This window comes from Hylobates moloch, unplaced genomic scaffold, assembly GCF_009828535.3.
Source record: "Hylobates moloch isolate HMO894 unplaced genomic scaffold, HMol_V3 SCAFFOLD_8, whole genome shotgun sequence".
Lineage (NCBI taxonomy): Eukaryota > Metazoa > Chordata > Mammalia > Primates > Hylobatidae > Hylobates > Hylobates moloch.
The window spans coordinates 64,749,601-64,777,259 of NW_026652283.1; the positions used below are offsets into that span (position 1 = coordinate 64,749,601).

The following is a 27,659-nucleotide window of genomic DNA, read 5'->3' on the forward strand; positions in this document are numbered from 1 at the left end:
CAACAGGTGGGAACTGAAGCTGTTTCTGGCATTTCTCACCAAAACAGCCATGGCCTCCGGGTCTGTCTCTCTGTAAGAGGGCAGCACCCCTGAAGACACAGTGCCACGTCAAGGATGTGTGTGAGCTCCTCTGCCTGCACAGGCTTTGTGAAAGGTTTCCATTTCAGAAATACAATGCCCTGATTTTAGTGTGGGCATTTCCCATGTTGGTTAAGTGATACTAAATCTTTAATTATAGCTGGAAAATGTTTTTTGGAAAGCTGATTATCTTCTTTCACACTAAGGCTAATTTTTAAATACAGCTAAATAAGGACTTACTTAGGCCAATCCCTGAACCAAAAAGCAAGGTATGAACCTTAATTTACTGAACCTCAAACCTAACCTCATTTTTTAAAAACTGAAGTGCTAACAACTCTTTTTTTTTTTTTTTTAACACATATGTCTAGTGAAGCAATAGCAGGAACCAACACTTCATGTTTTCTAAACTGAGTTAAGTAGCACTGCAAGATATTTTTTAAATGGAACTTCAAACTGGAGCTTCATCGATTCTCTGCCTCTGATTAACTTAATGATGTCTCTGGGAAGGGGTATGCCAGTGTCTGGAGTCCTGACCAACGTCCTGGACTCTGTTAAGTGAAAAAGACCAAAATTTGTCTGAACTAAGAAATTGCGTGTTTGTCCGTTTCAGGTTCAATACTTCTTCAAGATCTTGGATAATTAGTGGTGTGGAAAGTAAAGAAGTCACAGGTTGGGACATTTAGACAAGAGTGAATCACACACATGAGGAATGTGTTCATTCTTTTATTGTCCATTGTTTTAACCTGACTGAATACAAGATCAACAAGAGCACTGTACTCCTGGCAATTATTACATATGTTAGAACATGGATTTTGCACTGTAGACAACATTTAACACCAGTCTATGGGGTACTGCATTGCTTTTTATAAAGTTCAAAATAAAGATTTATTTTCAAACAAGTGACTTTGGTTTATTTCATACATTACACTTTTTCTTGCAGAAAAAAATAAAATTGTACAACTGCATAAATATAAAATTCTTCCACCATGAAAATGGTTAAAACATTCATAAAGACACAGCACCAGCATGTGATGCCTCCAGAAAGGAAAAAAGGAAAGTAAAAGAAAATGTATAAAGCAAATTAATTAGCCCTGTCACTAGCCAAAGTGATGGGCAGATCCAGATCTCAGACACAGCTTTAGAACATACCGGAGGACAAGGGAAGAGATGTCAAGACAGCATTCAATACAAGCACAACACAACCCATCACCTTTTTGTGTTTTTCTGTAGTGTCACTTAAAATTTAAAGGGCAGTTCCCCCATGACAAACCCCCACCCCAGCCCCCAGGAAAAAAATAAAAATAAAGACCTAACACCACAGGAAAAGACTATGGAGTATGTTAAAAATGCTCATCGATGGGCCATTATCTTTGAAAGAGCCAAAAAAAAAAAAAAAGAAAAAGAAAAAAGTACCATGCCAGTTTTATTCCCGTTGAATATTTACACCTTGGACAGCAAACCTTGCTCACATAAAGTAGAAAACAGATACGATAAAACATGGCTTGAAAAATGACCAGAGTATGCACCTGTAGTACTGTACACTAAATAAAATACACAAGGCAGCAATACTTAGGGGCCAGAAACACTGCTTACTACAAGTCAGTTATGGAATCATAATTTACAGTAAAAATGGGCACGTCCCAAGGCTCAATTTTTCTTTTTCTTTTGTCATTTACAGTAGAATAAATATTTTGTTGCTATTGCTACACTTTAATTTACATTCTAACCTATTAAATGCAGAAAGCTAGTGTAAAGCATATAGATTAAGTGTAGGTCCCATACGTATGACAGTTTGTTCAAGACTAGTAGGTTTTTGTTTTTGTATCTTTTTTTAACTTATTAAATGGCTAGTGGGAAAGATGTGTGCTTGTGATCAGCTCTTAACTTCAATTTTTACATCAAAACGTCCCTGAAAACGGTCTTTCTCACTGTACCCAATGTTCTCACCGTACGCCTTACACTCTATGCGAATTTCAGTGTCCATGGTAAGATTGGTGAACTGTACGGCCAGCAGGGGCTGCAGGTATTTGGGCTGCAGGAGTTTGCCATAGTAGGGATAATACTGCAGAGGAAAACCAGGGGAGTTGCCCAGTCCAAAATACTCCACATTTCCAATTTTATCCTTATCTTCATCTCGCTGAAATCCAGAATGAAATGAAATTTTAATGGCTCACATCATGCATCACTATGTGTACTCAAAAACAAGACTCAATCCTCACAGTAGTTTGCAAACTACTGAGAGAGGAAAGAACATCTACTCAGTCTATTCCATTGCAGCCTTGAGAAATGGTCTTAAGAAGAGACTATTCTCAATGTGCAAATGGATGGGGAAGCTGAGTCAAATGCCAAATAAGCATTCTTCAAGCCAACACAACCTCCTAGAAACAAGGCCAACATTGAAAGTCAGAAACACCTTGCTGTTGGCCCAGCAGATGATCTTTCTAGTGATATTATCTCCAAAGTTTACTACGTGCCTCTCATTTTCTTGTTGAAAAATCAATCTCCATTTCCTTTCTTGGTGCTAGCACTGGGAACTCCCTTTCTTTGTTCTGCCTTTCTCTCTAAACTGTCCATTTTGGATCTAAAGGAAACATGCACTAATTGTTACCTTAGTCTTTCAATTTTTTTTTTTTTTTTTGAGATAGAGTCTCGCTCTGTCCCCAGGCTGGAGTGCAATGGCGTGATCTCAGCTCACTGCAACCTCCGCCTCCTGGGTTCAAGCGATTCTCCTGCCTCAGGCTCTCGAGTAGCTGGGACTACAGGTGGGACTACAGGTGGGACTACAGGCGCACGCTGCCACACCCAGCTAATTTTTATATGTGTAGTACAGACAGGGTTTCACCATGTTGGCCAGGCTGGTCTCAAACTCTTGACCTCATTATCTGTCCATCTTGGCCTCCCGAAGTGCTAGGATTACGGGCGTGAGCCACTGCACCCGGCGATATTTCAATATTTTTAAAAGAGAAGCCCAAACCACAAATTTTTATGTGACATTAATTTTTTTTAATGTTGGCCCCAAATTTTTAATACATGCTGTGGGCCAGAAAGAAGTACTTCTGTGGGCTAATTCACCTCTCAGTTCTGTAAGCAAATATCCCAATGTATTAAATTTAGATATTTGAGTTTCTTATGCCAATAGAGAAACTGACATCAGTCTTACTCGATTACATCTTTCTGTTCTTTTAAAAAGTTTTACCTAGTATAGCTACAATTCATCTCACTGAGACTTATACTTGAAAGCAATGTTTCTTATTTATTCTATTAAAATTTTACCTGTCACTTAAACAGTCGCCTTCATTCTCCCCTCTTCCCCTGCCTACCCTTCCACCACCCCAGTAACCCTAAATTTGTCTTTACCTTGCCAGTGCACTGAACGGGAAGGACATTTGGGTTATACTTCATCACTGGGTAAGTCTCCAAGGACTCATTCTTGGGAGGCTAAAAATAAAACCCATTATGATCAGTAATTGTAAATGATTTCTTAAGTTTCTGAAAAATAAAACTACTCTGTATTCCAAACAAGTACACACTGGTCACAGTAAGTCAACCAAAATAACAAAAGACATCAGGACAGCAGAATGAATGACTCCCCTAACCAATTTAAGGTCATGTTTGTGATTTTGTTGAAATGAAAATAAGTGCCCAAGTTTATAACGACTACAATTAAGCTATGATGCAACCCAGTACTAAATGGAACTTTTAATAGTAGCCCATTATAAGCTTTGCTTAAAGACACTGAAAACTAAGTCGACCCAAAATATAATGCTTATTATTTGCTAAGATTAGATTACATGAGAAAGATGATTGACATTTCTGTTTTTATAAAGCGTGGGCTTTCCTCCTGAGTCATGAATAAATAATGTCATCCTTTTCCCTCAAGCATGACTTCAAGTAGGCTTTCCTTTTTTGTTGTTTTAATCTCCAGTCGGGGAGACTGCCATTTAAGGAGTGTTTCTTTGCAATTTTCTTTTTTTTTTTTTTTTTTTTTTGAGACGGAGTCTCGCTCTGTCGCCCAGGCTGGAGTGCAGTGGCGCAATTTCGGCTCACTGCAAGCTCTGCCTCCCGGGTTCACGCCATTCTCCTGCCTCAGCCTCTCCGAGTAGCTGGGACTACAGGCGCCCGCCACCACGCCTGGCTAATTTTTTGTATTTTTAGTAGAGACGGGGTTTCACCGTGGTCTCGATCTCCTGACCTCGTGATCCGCCCGCCTCGGCCTCCCAAAGTGCTGGGATTACAAGCGTGAGCCACCGCGCCCGGCTTTCTTTGCAATTTTCTTACGAAAGTCCAATATGTAAAAAAAGTAGAGGTGTCACTGCCCTAAGAGGAAGGGTTGTCTTGAAGGGGTGAATCCACTGAAGGGACCCAGAGGACAGTCTGAAAATTACTACTGTCATGAAATATCCAGAGCCTCCTCTTCTACACCCATGGCTCAAATCTTATCTCAGAAGTGTGGTGAATATACATCGCTGGAGGACAGTCACTTGTTTACTCAGATCAGCACAGCAAGTGAGTCTTGATGTGAGATGTAACACATACATAGCCTAATCAAAGTCAGATAAAATATTAGTTCCACATCAGGAAGGAACTACTATTTTGGTACTACTCTGTTTTGGATGCAAGAAAATGATCGTCTAGATTTGACTCTTTTGGACGTTTCTGCCAGCAATGTATTTGTCTTTAAAAATATGTAGAGAAAATGCTTACTGATAAAAGAAGTTGCTAGAATCTATCCTCAAAAGGTGAGGATAGTGAGATGCTGGGATACTCTGATCTCTGACAAAAATAACTCCAAAAGAGTTGGAGATTTGGGTGGAGGTGATAAATTAGGCAGTGGCAATGGACAACCAAGTAGCGACTAAAGAAAAAAGAAAAAAAGGACTGAAAAGAAAGAGTAGCTGAATTTATCACTGAACCAAGTAACTCTAAAGATGTGGGAAGAAATCAATCATAATAGACTAGACCGCCTCTGTGGGCTCCAAATGTCACTCAATGTCTACGATGAGCAATGTCAAAAGCAAGGTACTCAGAAAGCATGGGATGAGTCTTGGCCATGCCACAACAATTTCTTTTGCTGCTAAATAGCTGACTGATCTCAGTGAAGTATTCCCTAGCAATATGAATATCAAATACATTTTGGCATAATGGTTCTCACCGTTTTTCTTCCATTATATCCTGTCTATGTGGAAAGAAGCTTAAAATCCTGTTAAGGGGTATATTAATTTCTGCCAGCAATCCATCAAACTAGCCAGCCAGGCAACCATCCATCCCCACCTACTCAGTTTTGCCTCTGATGGCAATAAAGGAACTTTGATGCATCCTTCAGTTAACAAAACTTTTTATCTCTATGTTGATTTTCTTTTGAAAATATTATTCATGGGTAACAAGCATTGTAAAAATAAATTAATAGCATTCAACAGAAAATTAATGAACAAAAGAGCCAGATTTCAGCAATGAAATGAATTTGTTCACATAACTCAATATACTGCAGTCAATTTCTATCAAAATTAGAAACAACACTCATAATGCCAATGCTCATATATGGGTGATTAGGGGAAACCTGCCAGAAGAAGCCAGGCTTAAGGGGAAAGGACAGCATTAATTCATGATCTGGAGGAGAGGATGAAATGGCCAGTTTTACAAAAGCAGACAACAATGATAAATTTTCCATTCTTATGGAGAATATAATCTCACCAAATGGTGAGCAATGGCAATTTGCTCATTTTTCAGTGATCCAGAGTAATGTTTATCCATTGTAAGTTGCAGTAATACAAAAAGCCAACAGCATGGCTAGCAAAGTTCAGCCTAGATGATGTTAAACTTCTACTTCCGCAATAAAATTCAGAAAAAATATTTTTTAGATTATCAATTGTTTTGAAATGTTCTTGTGGCTTCAAGAGGACCAAAACCAGACTATACATGCAGGTGGTTAAAAAAAATTTTTTTTTTAAATCCATTCTTTATGAAGTAAAAAATAAAAAAACTTTTTTTTTTTCTCTAACCACTAGACCACCAGGGAAAAAATATATTTTTCTATTTTTACTTTTTTAAAGAGTTTATGTTATAGAAACTGTTATCTGGATACTGAGCAGGAGTATTAAGAAAAGGGCCACAGACTCACTTCAGAATGCAGCTTTGCCTCTCAGAATTCCTTTAACTTTAGAAAATGAGATTAATGCCCTAACTACAAGAATTGCAGGGTGGATACAGAAGTTTTTGGTGTTACTCTACTGGCTAGGTTTCAAAGTCAGCACTGAGTATACTTTAAAACTATCTTACATTGTCTTCTCAGATCAATTAAGTACTTAGTGTAAATGACTCATCTAAATTCTATCATTTAAAATATTACTTGCCTTAGGTTTGAAGCCTAGAACTCGGTTGAGCTTTATAATAATGCATGGTTTGCCCTCTTTGTAGCCATAAGTTTCATCATTTAATCCAGAGCAATTTCCCAGCCACTCAAGCTTGAATCTGCAGACCTTTCGCTCTCCTCGTTCATGATTAAAGTCTCCTCGTTCTTTCGGTTCACGGGGTACATCTAAAAATAAAAACACAACTTTTATATTGTACCAGCAATTCCCTTAGCAGTTCTAAGAAAAAGAAACTTTCTTCCTTGTCATAGTTACCTATTCTGAGAGTATGCTATTCTGCATTTAATGCATGATCTGAATTAAGCAAGATCTCCAGGAAAACCATCTCTCACCTCTTCACTCATATTTTAAAAGATATTTTACCAAAAGGAATAGCTGGTATATGGCCCCACACCAAAGCTTCACAGTACTTGATCAGCACATAATATTTAGTCTCTGGCAATATTTCCCTTCTTTTAAATAATGGATTACTCAGCTACTTAGAAGACTGAAAGGAGACGGATCACACTGCATGAGTAGCATCACTCACACTGTCAACACTGGCTTAGCTCAGTAACAGGGATATTATAATCAGAATACAAAAGGACTGTCAATAATTTTCAGAACTAGGTTTTTTTTTTTTTTTTTTGGTCAGAATTTTTAAGAAGGAACTGGTATTTTTCCTTTTCAGCCACGACTTAAGGATTTTTTTGAGACAGGGTCTCACTCTGTGGCCTAGGTTGGAGTGCGGCAGCACGATCATGGCCCACTGAAGCCTCAACCACCTGGGCTCTAAAGATCCTCCCACCTCAGCATCCTGAGTAGCTGGGACTACAGGTGTGTGCCACCCTGTGGCTAGTTTTTTTTAATTTTGCAGAGACCAGGGTCTTGCTATGTTGCCTAGGCTTTTTTAATTTGAGTTTCTGCCTTTTAAAGCTATGCATTAAGCATTTGCTGGACTGAGAAATTTTATTCTGGTGTTTTTAATTCAATCCTGATATAAAAGCCAGAAAAAGACCAAGTGCATATAGAATTCAAAGTTAATGCATAGCATGCTGGAGGAAAATAATGCAAATACCATAATTTATGTATAGTTTTTAAGTTCACAAATTAACTATTTTCCCTTCAAATAGCGAAGAGTCTGAATTTAGACTATCTCCTTGAAGTGATTCACCCTGATTATCCCTCAGGGCTTTTAATTACTGCAAAGTAAGATGAAAACCTCATTTAAATTCTAATGAGAAAAATTCACACTGAAAATGTTCTTTTAAATTACTAAATATTTCCAAAATAACTTAAAATGGCAATTCGCCCCATACTCTGACCAAGCCACAGCCTGCCTTATAAAGAACTGGAGTTGGTAAATGCTTGAATTGAATCAGAAGGGATATTACCTAGTAAAACTCAGAAAGATGTTTTATGTTTGTTTGTTTGTTTTAACTTTTTTGAGACAGGGTCTCGCACTGGTGCCCAGGCTGGAGTGCTGTGGCGTGATTGTGGCTTATTGCAGCCTCGACCTCCCAGGCTCAAGTGATCCTCCCACTTCAGCCTCCCAAGTAGCTGGGACCACAGGCACACACCACTACACCCAGCTAACTTGTCTTATTTTTTGTAGAGATGGGGTCTCACTGTGTTGCCCAGGTTGGTCTCGAACTCCTAGGCTCAAGCAATACTCCCTCCTCAGCCTCCCAAAGTGCAAGGATTACAGGCATGAGCCACTGCACCCAGCGAGAGGTTTTTTTTGTGGAAAGAATGAGAACATGGACTGGAAAATTCACAGTCCGGGTAGTAAGAGGGAGGACATGTATTCATGTCAATGACTTAATGAAGCTAAGAGCCTCTCTTTACCCTTCATAAGTCATTTCCTTATCCAAAATGATCAGCTGCCTAACACATATTTCATTATCTATCCCACCCAGGATCAATAAAAGTACACCCTGACCATACATCCTCCTTCATGAATGCCAGTGCAGTGATAGCTAATCACACCAAAAGGTCTTTCTGATGAGAGAAGGCCCTGTGCACTCTTCTATAGGGAGAACTTTTTGGGGAAGATAAGGAAATAAGTAGTTGTACTTTTCAATGGATGTAAGAGAAAGAAAACCGTAATTGCTGTCTTGGGTCTGAATAGTAAAAATAGTGCCTAGGAGTGTTTTAAAGTAAGACACCTTTCCAATGCAGAAAACAGTCATACTTGAGCCTATACTGTTTTTCATTGTGTCTTCCTGCTTTTTTTAAAAAAAGTATCTAAATATGGCCAGAGTTCAATCTTTCATTATTTCAGGATTATCTCTCGATCATTAAACAAAAAATAGAAGTGGGAAATAAGACTTAAAGAGAAAGAAAACTAGCCACAAACATCTACAATGAGTCTACTTACCGCCACAATCTTCAAAAATCATGTCATCCCTCTGGGCTGAATCTTTGTACTTTTCCAGGAACCTAACTATGTTCAGCACATATGCCTCATAGCTCTTGGGATCATTAGGACGAAAGGAAATTTCAGTCTTCTGGATCTGAGGAATCTGTGTTAATCCTAGACCAGGCAAAGAGAAAATCATTAGTAGGAAGGCAGAAACCAAGATAATTCAAAAGTAGACTTTCCACATACAAAACATACTTTGCTAACTCCACCTGGCTAAAAAGAAAGGGTCTTGCCTCCCTTGTGAAATCACTCCTCTGGCATTTAGATTAGGTAACCCCAAGTACCAATGACTATGCTTTAGTATCACAGATCAGTTAATTTCCATAGCAACACTGCATGGTAGGCATCACCTCCATTTTGTGAATGACAACACTGCTTGCACTGAAAGGTTAAGTACCTGGGCCAAGGCTGCACAGAAAGTGGTAGAACCAGAATTCCAACCCAGGTGTGCTGTACTCCAAAGCCCATTATGTTTCTAGTACCCCAACATGCACAGTTTTTTAAAATACCCTGCTAGCTAGCATTGTGTGCAGGTGGCTTTACCCTCCCTAATTGCATGTAAGCCTTGGACACAGAAGTCTTCTTTTATAATCCTTATTGTCAGTAAATATATAACCATTTCAAATTCTCTAGACTCAAGCCTACCTAACCAAGATATTTCTTTGGATCTTTAACCTAAATGGGAAGAATTTGGGACATACATACAGTAACCACAAATGCTTTCCAATCCGAAAGTCTCAGCATGTCAGTGCCGGTCAGATAAAATTCAAAGTCCATATGCCTTGGGTTTGCACTCTCTAAAAATCTGTTACATTCTTTAATATCCAAAAGCCTCTGCCTTCATGAGACTTCCTAGATGGGTATGTGAACCACACTACACAGCACTACTCAGGAGCAATGGCTGGAAAAGTCCATCACAACTGCATTTTATTGTAGGACTGCCAAATAAAAGATGCCTGGTTACATTTGAATTTCAGATAAGCAAAGAACATTTTTTTTAAATATAAGTATGTCCCAAATGCTATGTGGGACATACTTATATTTAAAAATTACTGTTTATCTGAGGCCGGGCACGGTGGCTCACGCCTATAATCCCAACACTTTGGGAGGCCAAGATGGGTGGATCACCTGAGATCCAGAGTTTGAGACCAGCCTGGCCAACATGGTGAAACTCCGTCTCTACTAAAAATACAAAAATTAGCCAGGCGTGGTTACACACACCTGTAATTCCAGCTACTCAGGCGGCTGAGGCAGGAGAATCATTTGAACCCAGGAGGCGGAGGTTGCAGTGAGCCAAGATCGTGCCACTGCACTCCAGTCTGGGTAACAGAGTGAGACTATCTCAAAAAAAAAAAAAAAAAGAAAGTCTATATATATAGATAGATAGGTAGATAGAGATATAGATATATATAAATATATATGGAGAGAGAGATACATATATAGTTTATCTGAAATTCAAACTTAAGTGGGCACCCTGTATTTTTATTTATTAAATCTGGCAACCTGATTCTAATCCTCACTCCCAGATCTCCCCTCTCTGTGTGGGGCCCACAAGGGGGCACATCATCACAATCCTTGATAAGTGACTACCCTGGCTTCCCACCCCCACCTCCCAGCAGGTCAGGAAAGTGCCTATGTCACTATCATTTAGGGGCTTGTTACACATGCAGTCTCAGAGACTCCCCTCCAGACCCACAAAATCCTAATCTCTAAGAAAGAGATTTGAGAATCTGTTTAATAAGTATGAAAAGATCTTTAAACACCCTTGGCTTAGAACTGCTTCTCTAGGGAATTATAATCTGAGAGTGGCAACAGTGACTCAGATATGAAGACAACGACGTTAACGAACGTGGAAGTGATAACTAGAGTGCAGCACCATGTGTAGGGCTTGAGAAGCAGGCATCAGTAAGGCTCGACTAAATGCTTTTCTTTCTAGTGATTGAGGATGCTTTAAAAGTGGTTACATAATGAGGTGGGCTCAGGGGGTTGTATAGATATGCTTTTTCACACATGTAGTTCCCTAGAGGAATGGAAGGGATAGAGAGGAAGACAAGTAATCACTGGAGCAAGGCACAGGGGTGCCCAGGGCAAAGGACTTAAGGCCATTAACAATCATCTTCAGGCCAGGTGCAGTGGCTCATGCCTGTAATCACAGCACTTTAGGAGGCCGAGATGGAAGGATCGCTTGAGCCCAGGAGTTCAAGACCAGCCCAGGCAACCCAGCAAGACCCTATCGCAATTAAAAAAAAAAAAAATCATCCTGAAAGGGATGATGTAGAACCTGAAGAATTTGGGGGAACAAAACTTTCAACAGTGACAGAAATGAATCAAAGGGGAAGCAGCAGAATTTGCTCATAAAAATCTTCGGTTTAAAATAAACACAGATTACAGTTTAAAATTTTGTAAAAATGCCTACAAGCCATAATTTTTAGTATTTCTAAAGCAATTTAAATATACCCTGAACAATCTTTTTCTATGTTAAAATTGGCATTGTGATTATTTATGGTGCAAAACAGCAGTATTGTAAAGAGAAGAGATACCTGCAAAAATAAAGGTGAGCAGAAGCTTCCACAGATAGTTAATGCTTGAGACAGCAATGGTAAACAGAGTTCTCCAGTGAAATGGAGAAGTCGGGTAGGGAGGGTCACTCCTGGTTTGAGTTGTAAATAAGACATTTAAGTCAAAGTGACTTGCCTGGACCTGGGGGGAAGTACACCAGCAGACCCAAAGCCAGAGGCTCAACAAAATTCAGAATGGGAGAATCCTGGAGTCAGGAGGGAATGGAGCCTTGAGGGATGGTCACGCTGAGTGGCCACCCGAAGAGCCAGTGCATAGGCAGCCAGAGAGAGAGATAAATGCCTGTGCATCGCTCAGGCAGGAGGTCTGCAGGAACCTCCTCCAGGTATTCTGTGTGATGTTTGGGGGTCAGGAACAGAAATGGACTTATGTACACAAGGTTAAACAGTGTTTCCAGGCTTGGGAAAGACAAGGCAGGAGGGTGGTGGATGGCTAGACAAGTGAAGGAGATCAAATGTCAGAAACCAAGGAGGGATCTCATCTGACCTTCAGGGAAGGTGGGGGGAAGAACCACAGCCAGGGGACCGAAGGGACATTGGTGTGATAAACAACAATTATGCAAGCTGTGGTCCATCAGCAGAGGGTGGGATGCAGCAAAAGGCAAAATATAAACAAGCCTGATATTGAGATTTGGAGAGTCTCACCTAACAAGCTGAAAGGAGGAGTGACCCTAGAAGGTCATGTTGAGAGTAAACATGGTAAAACCTGGATTGCGAAGTGAGTGTCACGAACATCCTTGTTCTCCCTGGCCTGGCTTCAGTGGCCTCTCCAGTGGTTTGCCTCTCACTTTCTGGCTGCCTGCATTCTCTCTTCCAGTGGCTGCTCAAGGTTCCATTACTTTGATATGAGTATGAGGAATGGTGATGCCATTTCTCAGATTCTCCCACACAAAAAAAGGAGTAAGAACAGGAAGAGGTATTATGCTGAGCGCTTTTCACTCCTTCACGATGTCAAGTCCACGGTCTCCACTATTAAAAGTGACCAGGGGACATGTGCCAGACTCAAAACATCAGCAACTCTCACTCAGTCCTCTGGGCTCTTTACCAACAAAATGATAAGGCTAGTGCATTCCCCAGGAGCCTAGGGGCTATCACCAAAACTAAGTTCATGTTTACTCATAGACCTATGACAAATCTTTCTTGTAAGTGCCTCTGTTGTTAATCATCTAGGATATGGCCGGGAATGGTGGCTAATGCCTGTAATCCCAGAACTTTGGGAGGATGAGTTGGGTGGATCACTTGAGGCCAGGAGTTCAAGACCAGCCTGGCCAACATGGTGAAACCCCATCTCTACTAAAAACATAAAATTAGCCAGGCATAGTGGCACATGCCTGTAATCCCAGCTACTTGGGAGGCTGAGACACGAGAATCGCTTGAGCCCAAGAGGCAGAGGTTGCAGTGAGCTGAGATAGCACCACTGCACTCCAGCCTGCGCAACAGAGCAAGACTCTGTCTCAAAAAAAAAAAAAGAAAGAAAAATAGAAAGAAAAAAAAATCTAAGAGCACATTTGTGAAAATAATAGGTATTACTGTTACATGAAGTGGTACTACTGGCCCAGAAGAGAGTTATATACACAATTGGCCTCATGTCTCTCTAGACAGGGCAAATAAGAAACAATGAAAACCAAGTAATGGAATCACATCCCTTTCAACCTGAAAGCCCAAAGTTTTCAGTAAGCATAGCTCATGATCTAAGCCAGTCAAGTTTATAATTACTTTGTGAGGGAAACATAGATGCAGGCTGCTTGAAGAATCTTGACTTTGCTCTTACAGAAGCATCAGAAACTAGTGAAACCAAGAAAGCAAGGGGTGAAACAGACAGCTAAGCACGGAGTCTTAGAACCCTGTGACTTGCCCAGCTGGATTAGACCTTAGGCCAAAGCCTCTGCCCTGTCCTTTCCATTTTAAGTAACAGAGAACCTTGGTAGAAGGAGCCGAGGAATGACAGATGGAAACCCCAGAAAGCTCAGTCATGTCTTACTCTCTTTTGTGAGCTCATGTTTCCCTCTGGAGTCTGAGGAGTCTTAGATGGTGGTAACTAACATAAGCCTTAATGACCATCCTTTTAAGATACAGAGCTTTTGATCCAAATGTCACTTCCAGTAAAAAAAACAGATGGTCTGGGTTTAGGTCATGCAATCAGCTCACATATACTTACCACATACAGAAACAAATGTCCAGGAGGCCACGCCACAGTCAAGCGGCCGCTGCCTCCTTAGTAGCTCTTCTGGCTCCCTTTCCTCACATTTCCACAAAGTCTCTCTCTCACTCCATCACCCACTATCTCTGCCTCCTCTCTTTTCTTTATCCGAAGCCTGATGGCCTGATAACTTCTCCTGGACATCACCACAGATCAGCCCCTGGGTCTGTTCTGTTCTGGATAGTCTTAATTAGGACAGTTTTTGATGAGGTCTTCTCCAAACATTAGAAAAATTCCTCTTCTCAAGTTATTTCTCTAAAGCAACTAGATACTCACAAGTGAAAGATGAAAGACCTTTGAAAGGATGTCCAAATCCTTTATATCATTTACTTTAGAATTATCAGACTGTTAAGAAGAGATAGAAAGCAATGGGATTGGATTTGGTAATTATTACAGACAGTTCCCAACTTACAATGTTTGCCTTACGATTCTTCAACTTCACAGTGGGTTTAGCAGGGTTGGTAAATGCATTTTTGACTCATGGCATTTTCGACTTACAATGGGTTATTGGAACATAACCCCATCCTAAATCGAAGAGCATCTGTATTTTGAGGCCACACCCAAATTCTCCAACCATGACATTCTCCAAGGGCTGTACAAATCCCACCTTGCTGACTGGAGTTCTCATGAGTCATATTTCGCACTAGACCAGACACTTTCTCCCATCATGCCCCTCTTTCTACTGCCCACTTCTTAAAGTTGTTAGTTATGACTCTGGACAAGGATGAGCTCTGTTTGCAGTGGTAACTCCCAGAGGGCCAAAGACAGCAGAACACCCAATCGCTGGCACGCAATTTCAAGTTATATTCCAGGAAACAAATGTAACCTTTTCCCTCTCCAGTCTTCTAAACTTGAATTTACATTAACCACCCCGAGCTCGAGAGATAGCTTCGTACTGATAGGATCATTTGCCTTAAGCTATGTATCATTACTTAATAAAGCCACTTGAAGAGGCAGAAATCATAATCTGGGTATGTAAAATTTTAATATTTGGTTTTCAATCAGTATTTCAACTTTACATAAGATTTAGATTTAAAAAAAACTTTTGGCTTCCCACTTGCTTTTCAAAGACACATTTACCTGTCCTTGGTCCCCATCTCTTGAGAAATAAGGAAGATCCTCCATGTTTAGCTTTAGTAAGTGTTGATAGCACAAGGGGGAAAAGGCTTAAGGGAAAGGATTTTGTTTCTAATTAGGTTTATAATATAGCAAGCTCATCATTTCTCAATCTACATGTGAGTTTAAAGTATTTAAACTAGAATGTAGCCATTTCAACCTTGTAAGTTATTCAAATGCACAGCTGCTTGCACCTGTCATTTAATACATCTGATGAATCACTAGATCAAATCTCTAAATAGGAATCATTTCCCATGGAAACCTCCAGGAAAGTACCCATCTGACTGAGAAGGGCACAGGAAGCAAAGAAATGCTCCGAGTTGAAAAGTAATTTCCAATTTAAAAAAAATACAGAGAGGTATGAATTCATACATACTCACACATGTATATGAACACATAAACACACACATATGTATGCATACGCATATATATGAGATAGAAATTCCTCCTTTAAGTGCCACTCTGTAGGACCTAAGATATTTCTGGATTTTGTTTTTTGTTTATTTTTGTTTTACATCTGTGGGTTGGTATCAACTTACCTAGCAAAGGGGAGAGGCACAGGAAAAAAGGTGCCTTTGTACTTTCTGGAAACTAGCCACCTTTGACTCACCTTCTGCCTCCGGCTCCCAGACTCAGGCTCTGAGATTAGCAAGGAATAAATCTCCTTGCCTGCAGGCAGGGTCACATTCACACCCTTCCCACACTCAGAATCTGCTCCCTTTACAAAGTCTTAGAAAATTGAATCCCTGGACTGTCTCTACAGCCAATCTGGATGTTTACCAACACTCAGGGTAAAGAAATTATTCCTCCTGTCTAAGCTAAATGCCATGAACTCTGATTTAGGCTCTCCTCTGATCCGTCCTCTTCTTCCTATGGCTGTATATTCACTTTCAGGCAAGCAGGGAGTTATTCAGTTCAGATGACCTATCTTTAAAAATGCATATTCTATGGGGCAAATCCTTGGTATTTTGTATAGCTCGTAATTGTGCTTATTCTCAATACAATAAAGGAAAGGTGCCACTTTTATAAAAGAATAATATAAACAAATAGATAAATCCTAGTATTTTACATTAATTATGCTCAAGGCCAAACTGAAGAGCAAGTACATATAGTATATTTGACTTATCTAGATATAAGACATAACATTTGTTAAGTATATCCTGAAATAAGACACTGCATTCTACATGACATTTGATAAGATCTACTCATGCATGTATGTGGGAAAAAGCTGGACGATACATCCCCATTCCCTTCATCTCCCCAGCTTCTCAATAGTCTTGGCTGCATCCGACAGACCAGCTGGTCATCAGATTACTAGCATGAGAGCCCTGACCAACAGTTAAGAGCAACCAGTCCAATAACCCCATGAGATTTTATGGTAGAAGTGGACCTGTCAGGCTACTGCTCTTTCCACACCACTTTCTATGACTCTTGGGTGAATGCAGCAAAAAACCCTTAAATGAAACTTCACAAATCCAGCTTTTTTTTTTCCCCCACCATCACTCCCACAGATTTGTTACCTGGTCCTTCCTACTTATCAGGTCTCTGTTCTGCTTACTCATCATACAATGGGCATACAATGTAATATCTGTTTTTCTGTGGCTCCAAGAACATTTTAAAGTAAATCATTAGGTTTCCTGTGTACCCAAGAGATGACTTACTAGTTGTACCCTTGTCTTTAGAAATAAAGAAATCACCACTTGGGTAGTTGAGTTGTTGAAGCCAAACAGAGTTCCCCCCACAAACCCTTTACCAAGTCATAAGGCTGGGCAGTAGCTTTTGGAAATCTAATTGCCACCAATGCTAACTTGTCCACAAATTCTGGGACCAGGTAGACAGGATCCATTTGAGGGTGGGAAGGGAGGAGGAGAGGGAAAGTGAGAGACAGCTGGGTGTATACAGATACATCGCGTCAGCTGAGAGATTACAAAGCAGTGTATGCTAACTGGAAACACCTCACTGGCACTTTGCACTAACAATCCCTCCAAAGTATAAGGAAGCCAAATGTTTCTAATTTCTCCTTACTTCTCCTTTGAAATGTGAGTGAGAGATAGTAATACAAGTATGAGGTAGTTTGGGCGGGGAATTAGATATTCTGAGATTGACATAATGACTTCTCAGGAATTTTACTTAATCCAGCTGAGACTGAATGAGAATGGCTTGAACCCTAATGGGTTTTTTGTTTGTTTTGTTTTTGTTTTTTTTTTTTTAGATGGGAGTCTTGCTCTAGTTGCCCAGGCTGGAGTGCAGTGGCACGATCTTGGCTCACTGCAACCTCCACCTTCCGGGTTCAAGTGATTCTTCTGCCTCAGCCTCCCAAGTAACTGGGATTAGAGGCGCCTGCCATCACGCCCAGCTAAGTTTTGTATTTTCAGTAGAGACGGGGTTTCACCATGTTGGCCAGGCTGGTCTCAAAATCCTGACCTCATGTCATCCGCCTGCCTCGGCCTCCCAAAGTGCTGGGAATACAAATATGAGCGACTGCGCCAGGCCCCTAATGAGTTTTAAGATTAGATATTTCCTCTTTACAATCAAGATGAAACTGAAAGTGCTGGTGGTGCCAGTGTGGTCAGCTGGTCTACATCCACCCCACTTCTTCTGCCCGATTCTGGTTACCAACGAGCCAAGAATATGACCCTTCGAAAATGTGTCTGCTAGCACTGAGCCGTCTATACTTCAGAGCTAAACAAACAGCCAACCACAACCTGAAAAGAGAGAACAGCAGCATACATTCATACCTGCCTACCAGGAAGCAAGCCAGCTGGGAATCTCCCGGACCCACCGACTGACACACAGTGACCTTCATTTCACTCCACTGTTGCTAAGTGAGCCTGGGGTGGGGGAAGGGCAACGGCGGATGTGAAGAAGAGACTTTTCCATTACACCACTGGGCAGGCAGCAAGGCAAGCGGGGTCAAATCAGGGCCAGGGCTTGGTAAGCCTGAGTGTGTGTATATCCATGAGCGTGCGTGTGTGTGCACGCTTGCATGTCCGTGGGCATGCATGTGGGTGTGCGTGCCTGTGCCTGCTCAGCCCTCTCCAGCACAGCTAATTGCTGCGTCTCTCCCCAGATCCAACTGCATCAATAGATGAGAAGTGCTGCTGCAGAGCAGCACTGCAGGACTGCCTAAGAGTCTCCTCTAGAGAAAAGCTTGGCAGGAGCTAACCCAACAAGCGTGGGTTTGTTAAAGGGAGAGACTGCACAACAAATACAATGCCATTTAAATTCACTTTAAAATTTTTAAACACATGTTTCCCAAATGTCTCTTAAACATTTTCATGGAAAGCTAAGGTTTTATTGACTCCATGAAAATCTAAGTGTGCAAAGCATCCCTGTCATATCTGGAAATTCAGTGTCCAAAAAGAAGAAACTGCTGCTTCTAGTAGAAAGATAGGGCTATAAAAACCCTGGATCAGGTGCGGTGGCTCACACCTGTAATCCCAGCACTTTGGGAGGCCGAGGCGGGTAGATCACCAGAGGTCAGGAGTTTGACACCAACCTGACCAATATGGTGAAACCCCGTCTCTACTAAAAATACAAAAATTAGCTGGGCATGGTGGCGCGCACCTGTAGTCCCAGCTACTCGGGAGGCTGAGGCAGGAGAATCGCTTGAACCCAGGGGGCGGAGGTTGCAGTGAGCCAAGATCATGCCACTGCACTCCAGCCTGGGCGACAGAACAAGACTCCCTCTCGAAAAAAAAAAAAGAAAAAAACAGAAGTTGCTCTCAACAGCTACCCTACATTTAATACCATTGGTTTTGCCACCATAAAGTACTATTTGCTTTATATATGTTTATCATCTCATTTAGTTCTCACAGAGCATATGATTCCCCATATTTTTCCCCCCTTTTTTTCTCTTCTTTTTTTTTTTTTTGAGATGGAGTCTTCGCTCTGTCACCCAGGCTGGAGTGCAATGGCACAATTTCGGCTCACTGCAAGCTCCGCCTCCCAGGTTCACGCCATTCTCCTGCCTCAGCCTTCCAAGTAGCTGGGACTACAGGCGCCCGCCACTACGACAGGCTAATTTTTTGTATTTTTTAGTAGAGATGGGGTTTCACTGTGTTAGCCAGAATGGCCTTGATCTCCTGACCTCATGATCCACCCGCCTTGGAAGTGCTGGGATTACAGATGTGAGTCACCGTACCTGGCCCCACCCCTTTTTTTTAATAGGAGACTTTAAAAAAAGTTTTGTGTGTGTGTAGATATGGGGTCTTGCTATGTTGCCCAGTCTGGTCTTGAACCCCTGCCTTCAAAGGATCCTCCTGCCTCAGTCTCTCAAAGTGCTGGGATTACAGGCATGAGCTACCACACCGGCTGTAACACGACTTTGTAAGGAATATCATGTGCATTAAACGGCCACCATTGTTCAGGGCCAAGAAGCTGTACACGTTCACCATTTTTTTTCTTACATTTCACTTCCATTCTGTAGTCTCTCCTCTGAGATTTCATGTTTGGCCTCTCAGTTTATCCAATATTATCGCCATACAGGCCCAAATACACTCACTGCACAATTGCCACTGCTTGATATGGCCACATTCACATGTTATTGAGAAGAGATCCAACTACAAGGTATTCGGTGTACAAAGGGCAGTCAATACCCAGTCAGGCTGGATTTGCATTCATGCCTCAAATTCAGCTGATAATATTATTAGTAAGTCCTTATATCTTTAAATCATATGCAAACTTTCACACCCGCTAGGTGTATCTAACTCAAATTTACAATTTTCCCTCTTTAACTAGAAAATGGAGGCTTTAAAGATACTACTGTGAAGCCAAAAAATTGTCAGGGTATTCTTAAACACACCGTTTGTCTGCATACTTAAAGAGTTACTTCCTATGCAAAATACAAACTTCTAACATGCACTCTGAAAAATGCCAAGGAGGGTCCAGTTAGGGTCCCTCAGGCAACACAGGGCCATAAGGGGTGGCCGAAGGGCTGCACTCTGTGGCAGCCAGCACTCTGCTGGCCTGGCCTGATCAAGGTTCAGCACTCTGCTGGCCTGGCCTGATCAAGGTTACTGTTATTTTCATATGAATGTCATGTCCCTTGGTAAAGGCCCCCGAAAAACCCCACAGGGTAAGGCAGGTGAAGAGGAGGGGCCTGGCCTAGACTCTCCTGAAAGATGATGGGGGAAGGGATGAGGAAAAGAAGAGACAGAAATTACCAGGCCAAAGAACAAGGAAGATGGAGGACAGAGGACTTTTCCTGTGACTCAGACCATAGGACAGGAATGCATTTTTCCAAGATGAGCCACCAGCATTCCTTTGGAGAAGTCAGGGTTTGTCAGGTCAGTCCAACTGCTGTGAGCACACTAAATATAGGTACTAAGAACATGTCTTTTAGGAAGGGGATGGAAGGAAGGGAAGGGAGGCACGGTGAGAGGGTGTTGGAAAGGACTGAGCACTTCAGCCAGTTGATTTACAGCCAAGGTCACTTCCAAGTCCTTACTTACAAGGCCAGGCACTTTGGCTATTTCTTTTCCAAAGTTAAATTTTCCTTTCTGCAAAGGGCACAAAGAGAATTTTTAGTTTTATTAAAGGCTGACTCCTCAAAGTTTATATAGTCAAGGACCATTTTTTTTTTAATCTAGCAAATTTCCTGAAGAAAATATTTGACTTTGTAGTCGTATTTGGCTTTGAGTATAAGAATTATAAAACAGCAGCAAGCCAGGCATGGTGGCTCATGCTCACACCTCCCAGCACTTTGGGAGGCCGAAGTGGGTGGATCACCTGAGGTCAGGAGTTCAAGACCAGCCTGGCCAACATGGTGAAACCTTGTCTCTACTAAAAATAAAAAATTAGCCAGGCATGGTGGTGCATGCCTGTAATCCCATCTATTTGGGAGGCTGAGACAGGAGAATCGCTTGAACCTGAGAGGCAGAGACTGCAGTGAGCCGAGATTGCGCCACTGCACTCTAGCCTAGGTGACAGAGCAAAACTCTGTCTCAAAAAAAAAAAAAAAAAGAATTATAAAATCACATCATGATGGAAGAATAACTTTTAAATGGCAGAACAAAGAACAAAAACAAAATATCTACACCAATAAAAATTACGACTAATAGTACCACAAAAGTTCTAGTAGAAGAGGACATGAAAAGACACAATGCTTCCCTATCACCGAACCCAACATAAAACATGTTTCAGCTTCTCTGCATACTCCAGAATTCTTGCTTCGACCTTTCCACAGACCCACCTCTTGTGGAAAACAGTTGCTGGAAACTGGATTATTAAGCAGGTTTAAGTCATGTTATTTACTTACGTGATTTTTTTTTCCACTTCCCCAATCCCTCAGATCTAAATTTATCTGGAAATATTTTGAGTTTTTCTTACAGTGGAGAACTATTTGACTTAGGGCTACACAACAATGCTTGCCACCTCCGTATTTTGAAGATCTTCCTGTGTGAATCCTTCCCACATTCAAGGAGGTGGGCACGAAGAGTCTGTGGCAGGCAGTGGCCCTTAATCTAGGCTGCTCAGGGCCACGTAGATCATCTGAAGGTTGTCACCTAAATACAGCTGTTACTAAACCTTTGCCAAGGGAAAGCGGAGAAGGGACAAGTCATTGCCACCCCTCAGCAGCAGCCTCAAGGTCATTCATAAGTGAGAACCCGGATGTTATGCAACACTTTCTCTCTAGGTCCTCCAGACAATGATTTTTACAACAGCCAGATGGTAAATTCACGTTTGTGGCTATTCCACTGCCTTGTCCTATCAGCATCAGGCATGATGGCAGTGGGCCTTTCACGACTGGTGTGGACACGCATAGCTCTACACTGATGGCACCCAAGTCACAGCAGGGACTCGTGTGGCAGTTTGCATTTTCATATGATAATCTTTTTGTTCACCCAAGTTTTTAAGAGCTAAAGGAGACAGTTAATTAAACTACAAAGTGGGACCAGAAAGCTGGCAAATGAGATGCTTATTAAATCAATGGGTATAAATATTGAGAAGAGTGACTCTGCTCAAGGTCAAACTGCAAATTAACAGCAGGTGGAACAACAGACCCCTAAAGTCATGGCTCCTCTCCCTGTGAGTAGCTGCCCATTCCACAGCTTCTTATCATCTCTAAAAATAAGTTCACCTTTTAAAACAAGAGCCCAAGTGACTTTTTTAAAAGGATTTATCTGAGTCATAGCCCCCCTCAAGAAGTAAGAAAATGTCTGTTAGAGTTGAAAAGGTCTGGAAAGGATCCCACTAACCAAACCCTAGAATATGAAAAATGAGAAGACAGGGGCCCCCATCAGAACTCAATCTGTTCACAGTCACATAGCTGGTGGGTAGCAGGCTGGGCCAAGAACCAGGACTCTTCACCCTCACTCTAGAACTCGGCAAATAAGATGTCTGCAACCCGTGGGAGCTCTGCCTGCAATGCGGGTAGGACATCTGGCTGCAGCCGAGAGAAGTTTCTCTTTTCCCTTTTCATGGTTGCTTTAAAACTACATTATAGAGTAATTTTCCAAAGAATTTTTTCTCAATAGAAAAAGTGACACCCATGCTATCTCTGAAGGAAATGAAGCTACTCATGTGGATTTTACCTGGCGGGGCCACTCGGTCCTGATATGTGGGCTTAAATTCACTGATGGTGAGCAGCATCACTTGGATGGTTCCGATGAAGATGCCAGCCAGACAGCCATAAAATATTACGTAGAATAGAAGGATCTTAACTGCAAGAAGAACAGAAACAAAAAGTTGCGATGCAGTCATATGCTCAGAATGAAAGTTTAATCTTCCCACGGATGAACAAACTTCCTTCCTGGTTCCCCCAGCCCCATGATTTCTTCCTTGTCCAATGTCAAGAGTGCACCTCACCCCACTGACACAGGGTAAAAATCGAGAGGCTGGGCAGCCCTCCACTTGCAGTGTGTATGGGAGGTGGTTAAGGGGAGGAGGAATGTTCAGCTAGAACTAGGATCCTTATATTTTTTATTCCCTAAATTTTAAAAAAGTATACATATTTTTTATTCTCAAAATTATAAAAAAAAATCATGAAGATCACCAATAAAATCTAGAGCTATGTTTGGATGCTTATGCAATGAATTTAAAATATGACAGTATACCTCCCTTAGAGACCTGTTTTCTTTGCTTGCATATCCCTTGACATTTAAATACTACAATCCAAGCTCTGCTGCTTCTCCAAATGCTCAGATGCCTGAGGGTTATTTTGCTATGGCAGAGCAATGAATGCTGAGAAACCCAGTGATGTTATCCTCCTGTTTTTTTTTTTTTTTTTTTACTATCACTCTCCTTTTGGTTTGTATTATCAACAAAGCACACTCTTTAGCCTTGGAGAACAAGACAAGGGGAAAAAAAGAAAATTTTATAGCGAAAATGACCAGCACATTTTAATTCCATCTTCTGGAACTGGGACAAGAATAATGACTGACTTGCTGGGCTGCATTTTCTTTTTCCCATAGTTAACAAGATAACAGGATGGAGGCTGAAATAGCTGCAAAAGCAAAAAAAAAAAAAAGACTCAACACATAGATGGGAATGAGGGTGGCTATCAGTTACTGGTTTACAAGGATTATCTCCCTGATTAGCCGCATAGTAACAGGCTGTACTAGGCATTGCCTGGCAGCCCTGTGCCAGCCAAACAACTCAATGTGAATGCAAAACAGGGAACAAGTGAACTGTAAGGTTATCGAGTCAGAAGCATGACTGCACAAAGGAGCCTTAGGTTACTGCTAAAAAGGTCCAGATCTCATGCATTAAATGCCAGGGTACTTGGGGAAAAGCCACTGAAAAACAGTATTATTGAAAAGACCTATATGTGGTAGGAGGGAGGGGGCCAGGGAGGGAGTGGGTACACAACTGCAGGAATTAGCCTTGTTGCCCTGTCCATACATTTAAAAGCCCAACTGTCCTATCAGGCACTAAATAGTTAAGGGAAATCAGGCTACAGAGCTGTTAAAACAAGCAAAACACACAAAACCACAGCAGAATGCTTAATCATAATCCTTTTTCTCCTCTATCAAAAGCAAATAACAAGGAAAAAGGCAAAGACAGAAGCAAAGATAAGGAAGAAAGAAAAGGTTGTGTAATCCAGAACTACAGCACCCAACTCAATCACTCCCTCCCCGTAGGACAAGGGTTAAGTGCTGCATTCTGTATCCAAGCAGCAGTAGGCAAATGGCAACGCCGTGACGTCAAGAGATCTGGAAAATTTTTCCAGTGAATGCTCCTAAGAGGTGCAAGAGTTGGTGTAACAGTCAGCAAGACAGCTGTCGTAGCCCTGATTCAAGTTTCCTCGTTGCCCCCCACCCCCACCTCATCTTGGTGCTCTTAGCTTACCTACATGTGCCCCTTCGAACAACTGAAACATCTCTATACTCGTTCCCTGGACTCCAGATGCCCAATTCTAACAACATAAGAGGGTACATAATTGAGGCTACAGTTTAAAATACAAATAAGAGCAATAGAAAAACAAGTCATTTTGCAAGTACGCCGATTAAGCTCAGAAACAGACAGCCTTTCTATTCTGCCCACACGATATCCTAAGAAAAGTGAGGAATTTTCCCTTTTTGCTCTGAGATGTTACTTGATAAAATCTCCTTAGTTACTGCCGTGAGGTCACTGGGAGAGAGTGGAGCACTCAGGACTAGAGGGGCCTATGCAGTGGCTCACTCAGACACAGGCCACCAGGGGCCCCCCCACTAGCCAAAAAAAAGGTTAGATAAGTCACACCAACTATCTGGGGTGGCACTGTGAGGGGAGCGGAGAGGCTTCAGAGGCATCTCCCTTTCAAGCAATTTTTCTTCCTTTAAAAAAAAGTAATACAGAGGTTTTTTTGGAAAAACAAACAAACAAACAGTGTGTACCCTTCAAAAGGTCACGGGCAGGCATTCAGGCCTAGCTGTAAATATAAAACCTACCAATGTCTGTATTAACCTAATAAAAAGGTGGAAGGCACAAAGTGATTTGCATGCTGTGATTTCTCCAGCAGGTGACAGGCGAGTCTCCTGCGTCCATCTTGGTGAAAATCTACCTATAAGCAAAACCGAGCCAAGGGCATCCTGCCCTCGCCCCAAGGGCATCCATGTTGGGCCCAGTGCTGAAAAAGGGCCATTTTCTCCGTAGGAGACGGTAATTGCTGCAGCCTTTTCTACCTAAGAGAGGCTCTGACAGTTTTTACACTGCCAGAAAGGGGCAGACATATTAGCACAAAACAAAAAGGGGATTTTTAGCCCAGCACCTGTACCGTGGAACACGGAAGGGAAGAGGAGGCAAGTACAGCAGTCCTGGGGTCTACATTCACAAATCAGAATACTGATAGCTTGCTGGATAGGATACCAAGACATAAAAATTGACACGCACGGTCTCTCTTTCTCTCTCTCATGGAGGTGCTGCCCATTAAATGCCGGCTTAAAGAATGAGTCAGTCCATACTGCCTTACCCTCTAAAGCAAGTATTATTCTAAGAAGCATGAAACTGGAATGAGGAAAGATACATATTATACTAAGGGGGAAAAAGACAAGAAGGCAAATTTCACAATGTGCCTAGAGTCAATGCAGCCCCTGCCCCTGTGACGCACCAGGGTCAGACCACCAGAGAAGGAAGCCCCAGCTAACCTGGGGAGAAGGGTGCCCACACCGCAGTGCACCTTCCAGGCCTCCCTCAAGTTACAAGGAGTTGCCAGGGAGCTGTTCATTCTACACACACCCCACAGTTCTTCAGGTTTTCCTTTCCACAGTAAAACACAGGAAACCACCTTTATGCCTGAGACACTATGACAATAATCTCAATGAAGAACAGTCTCCCCAAAATAAAATACAAAACAAAAGCTAACAGCCATTAAAGAACTACATTTTCCACGGCTCAGGGATACCTATGCTTCCCAGTAACACCTTGGAAAGAGGCTTCACCTTGACTAACCTTGAAGTGTGATGCATTATTAACCCTTTAATTTTCAATCAAGAGAGACAGGATGCATTTTTTTCTTTACAAAAATTCATATATTCCAGCTTCTTCCATTTCAAAATGTCAGCTAAGCACTATTTCCCTGACTCATTCTCCTGCCGATTCCCACAGATCCTCCCAACCAGAACACCAATCGGCCTGTGTTCAGGACTCCCTGAATGACTGCAGTGGTGGTGCTAGTGGTGGTGGTGGTGATGGTCATGATGATGATGATGATGTTGGAGGAGGAGGGGGCAGTGATGCAGCAGGGGGAGTTCCCTCCCTCCTTCCCTCACGCAGTCACGATTCTTATAGATTCGCCTACAACTCTGCCCTTCAAAATGACCTTTTAAAAAAAAAAAAAAAAAGTCACCCTTCCGGAGAGGCTGAAAACAAGGAATCTAATTTTCGATGGAAAAAAGTCTATCCAACCAAGCAACAGGCTGCACAAAATATTTTAAGATCAGCTGCTCTGCGTTTATATTCCCTTCACCATAACCCAACCTACTGACTGATCCACAACTGTCTGTGTAGACCTTGAAAACAACCAGACCTTGCCAGGTTTCGGGCCAAAGCTAAGAATCGGAGTCCTGAAATGGAGCTTACTGAACCATTTCTGGGTGGTGATGACTCCAGGGGAGGTCATGGAGGGAAACCCTTAGCCATCGCTGTGAAATACTACAGTGTGGCTGGATTCCTCTCCACCCTTCTCTTTCCTCTCTTTTGAGGTACGCATTTAGACTAGAAGAAAGATGCTGTAACACACAACCTCGTCTGCATTAGATCCCATTACCTCACGAGGTTCTCTCAAGACCCCAGATCTCATTTTTTTTTAAGGACTCAGGACACGGGAGATAAAAATGTAGTCTCGCAGAGCCTGACCATTCCCAGGAGTAAAGGGCTCAACCGATGCACGGTAGGAAAGACTGCAAATTACCAAGACCGCTACGATATGCATAACCTTCCGCCTGTCGTGTTCCAGCCCCGACCCTGCGCCCCATTCTGGGGACTCCGCATTCCGCACAGGACTGCAAGCCCAGGCCGGCGCGACCCAGCAGAGTCCACTCCCCTCGCCCCCGCCACCCCGGCCAGCGCGGCTGGTGCGGAACCCACCGCGGAGCCTGCGCAGGGGATGCGCCGCCCGGGAAAGATCAGATGCGGCGGCCAGGAGCTGCGGACCCCGTACTTACACCAACTGCCACCGGTCCTGCCCAAAAACTCCTTCTTCTCTGAGTTCCAGATGAATTTCTTCCAACTACCCTCCTCCTTGGCTTTCCCGCGGGCCATGGCGATGGCGGGTCAGCAGCTGCAGCGGTCCGGAGGGTGGGTGGCTGCGGCGCGCGCCCTGCCGTCCCCTGCGCCGCTCGGCTTCTCCGGCCTCGCTCTCCGCAGGCAGGACGCGCCGCTGCCGCTGCGGCTCTCGGAGTGCGAGACGCGCGGCGGAGGAGCCAAGGCAGGAGCAGGAGGAGGGGGAGGAGGCGGCGGCGGCGGCGGCGGCGACGGCGGCGGCGGCGGCGGCGGGGCGGGGGCGGAGGGAGGGACGGCGGACGCTGCGCGGCTCCGAGCCCCGCACCTATTGGTGGGCGCGCAGCCGCTCGCGGGCTTTCTTTCGTCCGCCGAGCGCTCCTCTAGCCCTTGGGGGGTCGGGGGCTCCGCGAACCCGCAGCTGCCGCTCCCGCTGCCACTGGGGACGTGTGCTGGGCCCCCGCCTCCCTTGACCTCTGCAGAGACAGGCCCGGGGTAAGAGAGTCAGAGAGGGAAGGACGGACAAGCGGACTGCGGGGCACCACCAGCACGCCCGCTACGAACCGAGGAATTGGCTGCGTCCGCCCTACCTTTACTATATACCGCGCCCCGGCGGCCGTGCGCCCCGCCCTCTAGCGGCCCGGGTGGCCAATCGCCGACGCGAGGGGCGGGGACTCGGCCCGAGGGGGCGGGCTCCGGGCCGGCACAAAGGAGCCGCCGGGGCTAGAGGGGCCGACTGGAGCGCTGAGCGCGGGGCGCGGAGGAGGCGGGGGCGG

The 27,659-nt window shown here is 43.1% G+C and overlaps 2 protein-coding genes across 6 annotated transcripts in view; one reads left to right on the top strand and one right to left on the bottom strand.

The window, feature by feature from the left end:
* The window catches only part of NME7 (NME/NM23 family member 7), a 237,027-nt gene extending 236,050 nt beyond the window's left edge, over window positions 1–977 (top strand). For all 5 annotated transcript variants that reach the window (XM_032161055.2, XM_058443250.1, XM_058443249.1 and 2 more), the window contains exon 12: window positions 689–977. In XM_032161055.2, coding sequence (XP_032016946.1) covers window positions 689–721 — 33 coding nt within the window. In that variant the 3' untranslated portion in view covers window positions 722–977. The remainder of the gene's footprint in view (window positions 1–688) is intronic.
* ATP1B1 (ATPase Na+/K+ transporting subunit beta 1) lies at window positions 789–27,453 on the bottom strand. The gene is made up of 6 exons (XM_032161059.2): window positions 26,829–27,453; window positions 22,278–22,406; window positions 8,806–8,961; window positions 6,429–6,613; window positions 3,436–3,516; window positions 789–2,215 (listed from the first exon to the last, which is right to left on the bottom strand). The coding sequence occupies exons 1-6, from the start codon at window positions 26,923–26,925 to the stop codon at window positions 1,952–1,954; spliced, it is 912 nt and encodes a 303-aa protein (XP_032016950.1). The 5' UTR covers window positions 26,926–27,453; the 3' UTR covers window positions 789–1,951.
* Between the last annotated feature and the right edge of the window lie 206 nt (window positions 27,454–27,659).

Excerpts from the sequence above, each read along its gene's own strand:
- ATP1B1 (XM_032161059.2), bottom strand. The coding sequence starts at position 26,925 with ATGGCCCGCGGGAAAGCCAAGGAGGAGGGTAGTTGGAAGAAATTCATC. Across the intron at positions 6,614-8,805 it reads GATTTTTGAAGATTGTGGCG|ATGTACCCCGTGAACCGAAA; the intron begins GTAAGTAGACTC and ends TTTTATTTTTAG. Across the intron at positions 2,216-3,435 it reads CCGTTCAGTGCACTGGCAAG|CGAGATGAAGATAAGGATAA; the intron begins GTAAAGACAAAT and ends TCTGGATTTCAG.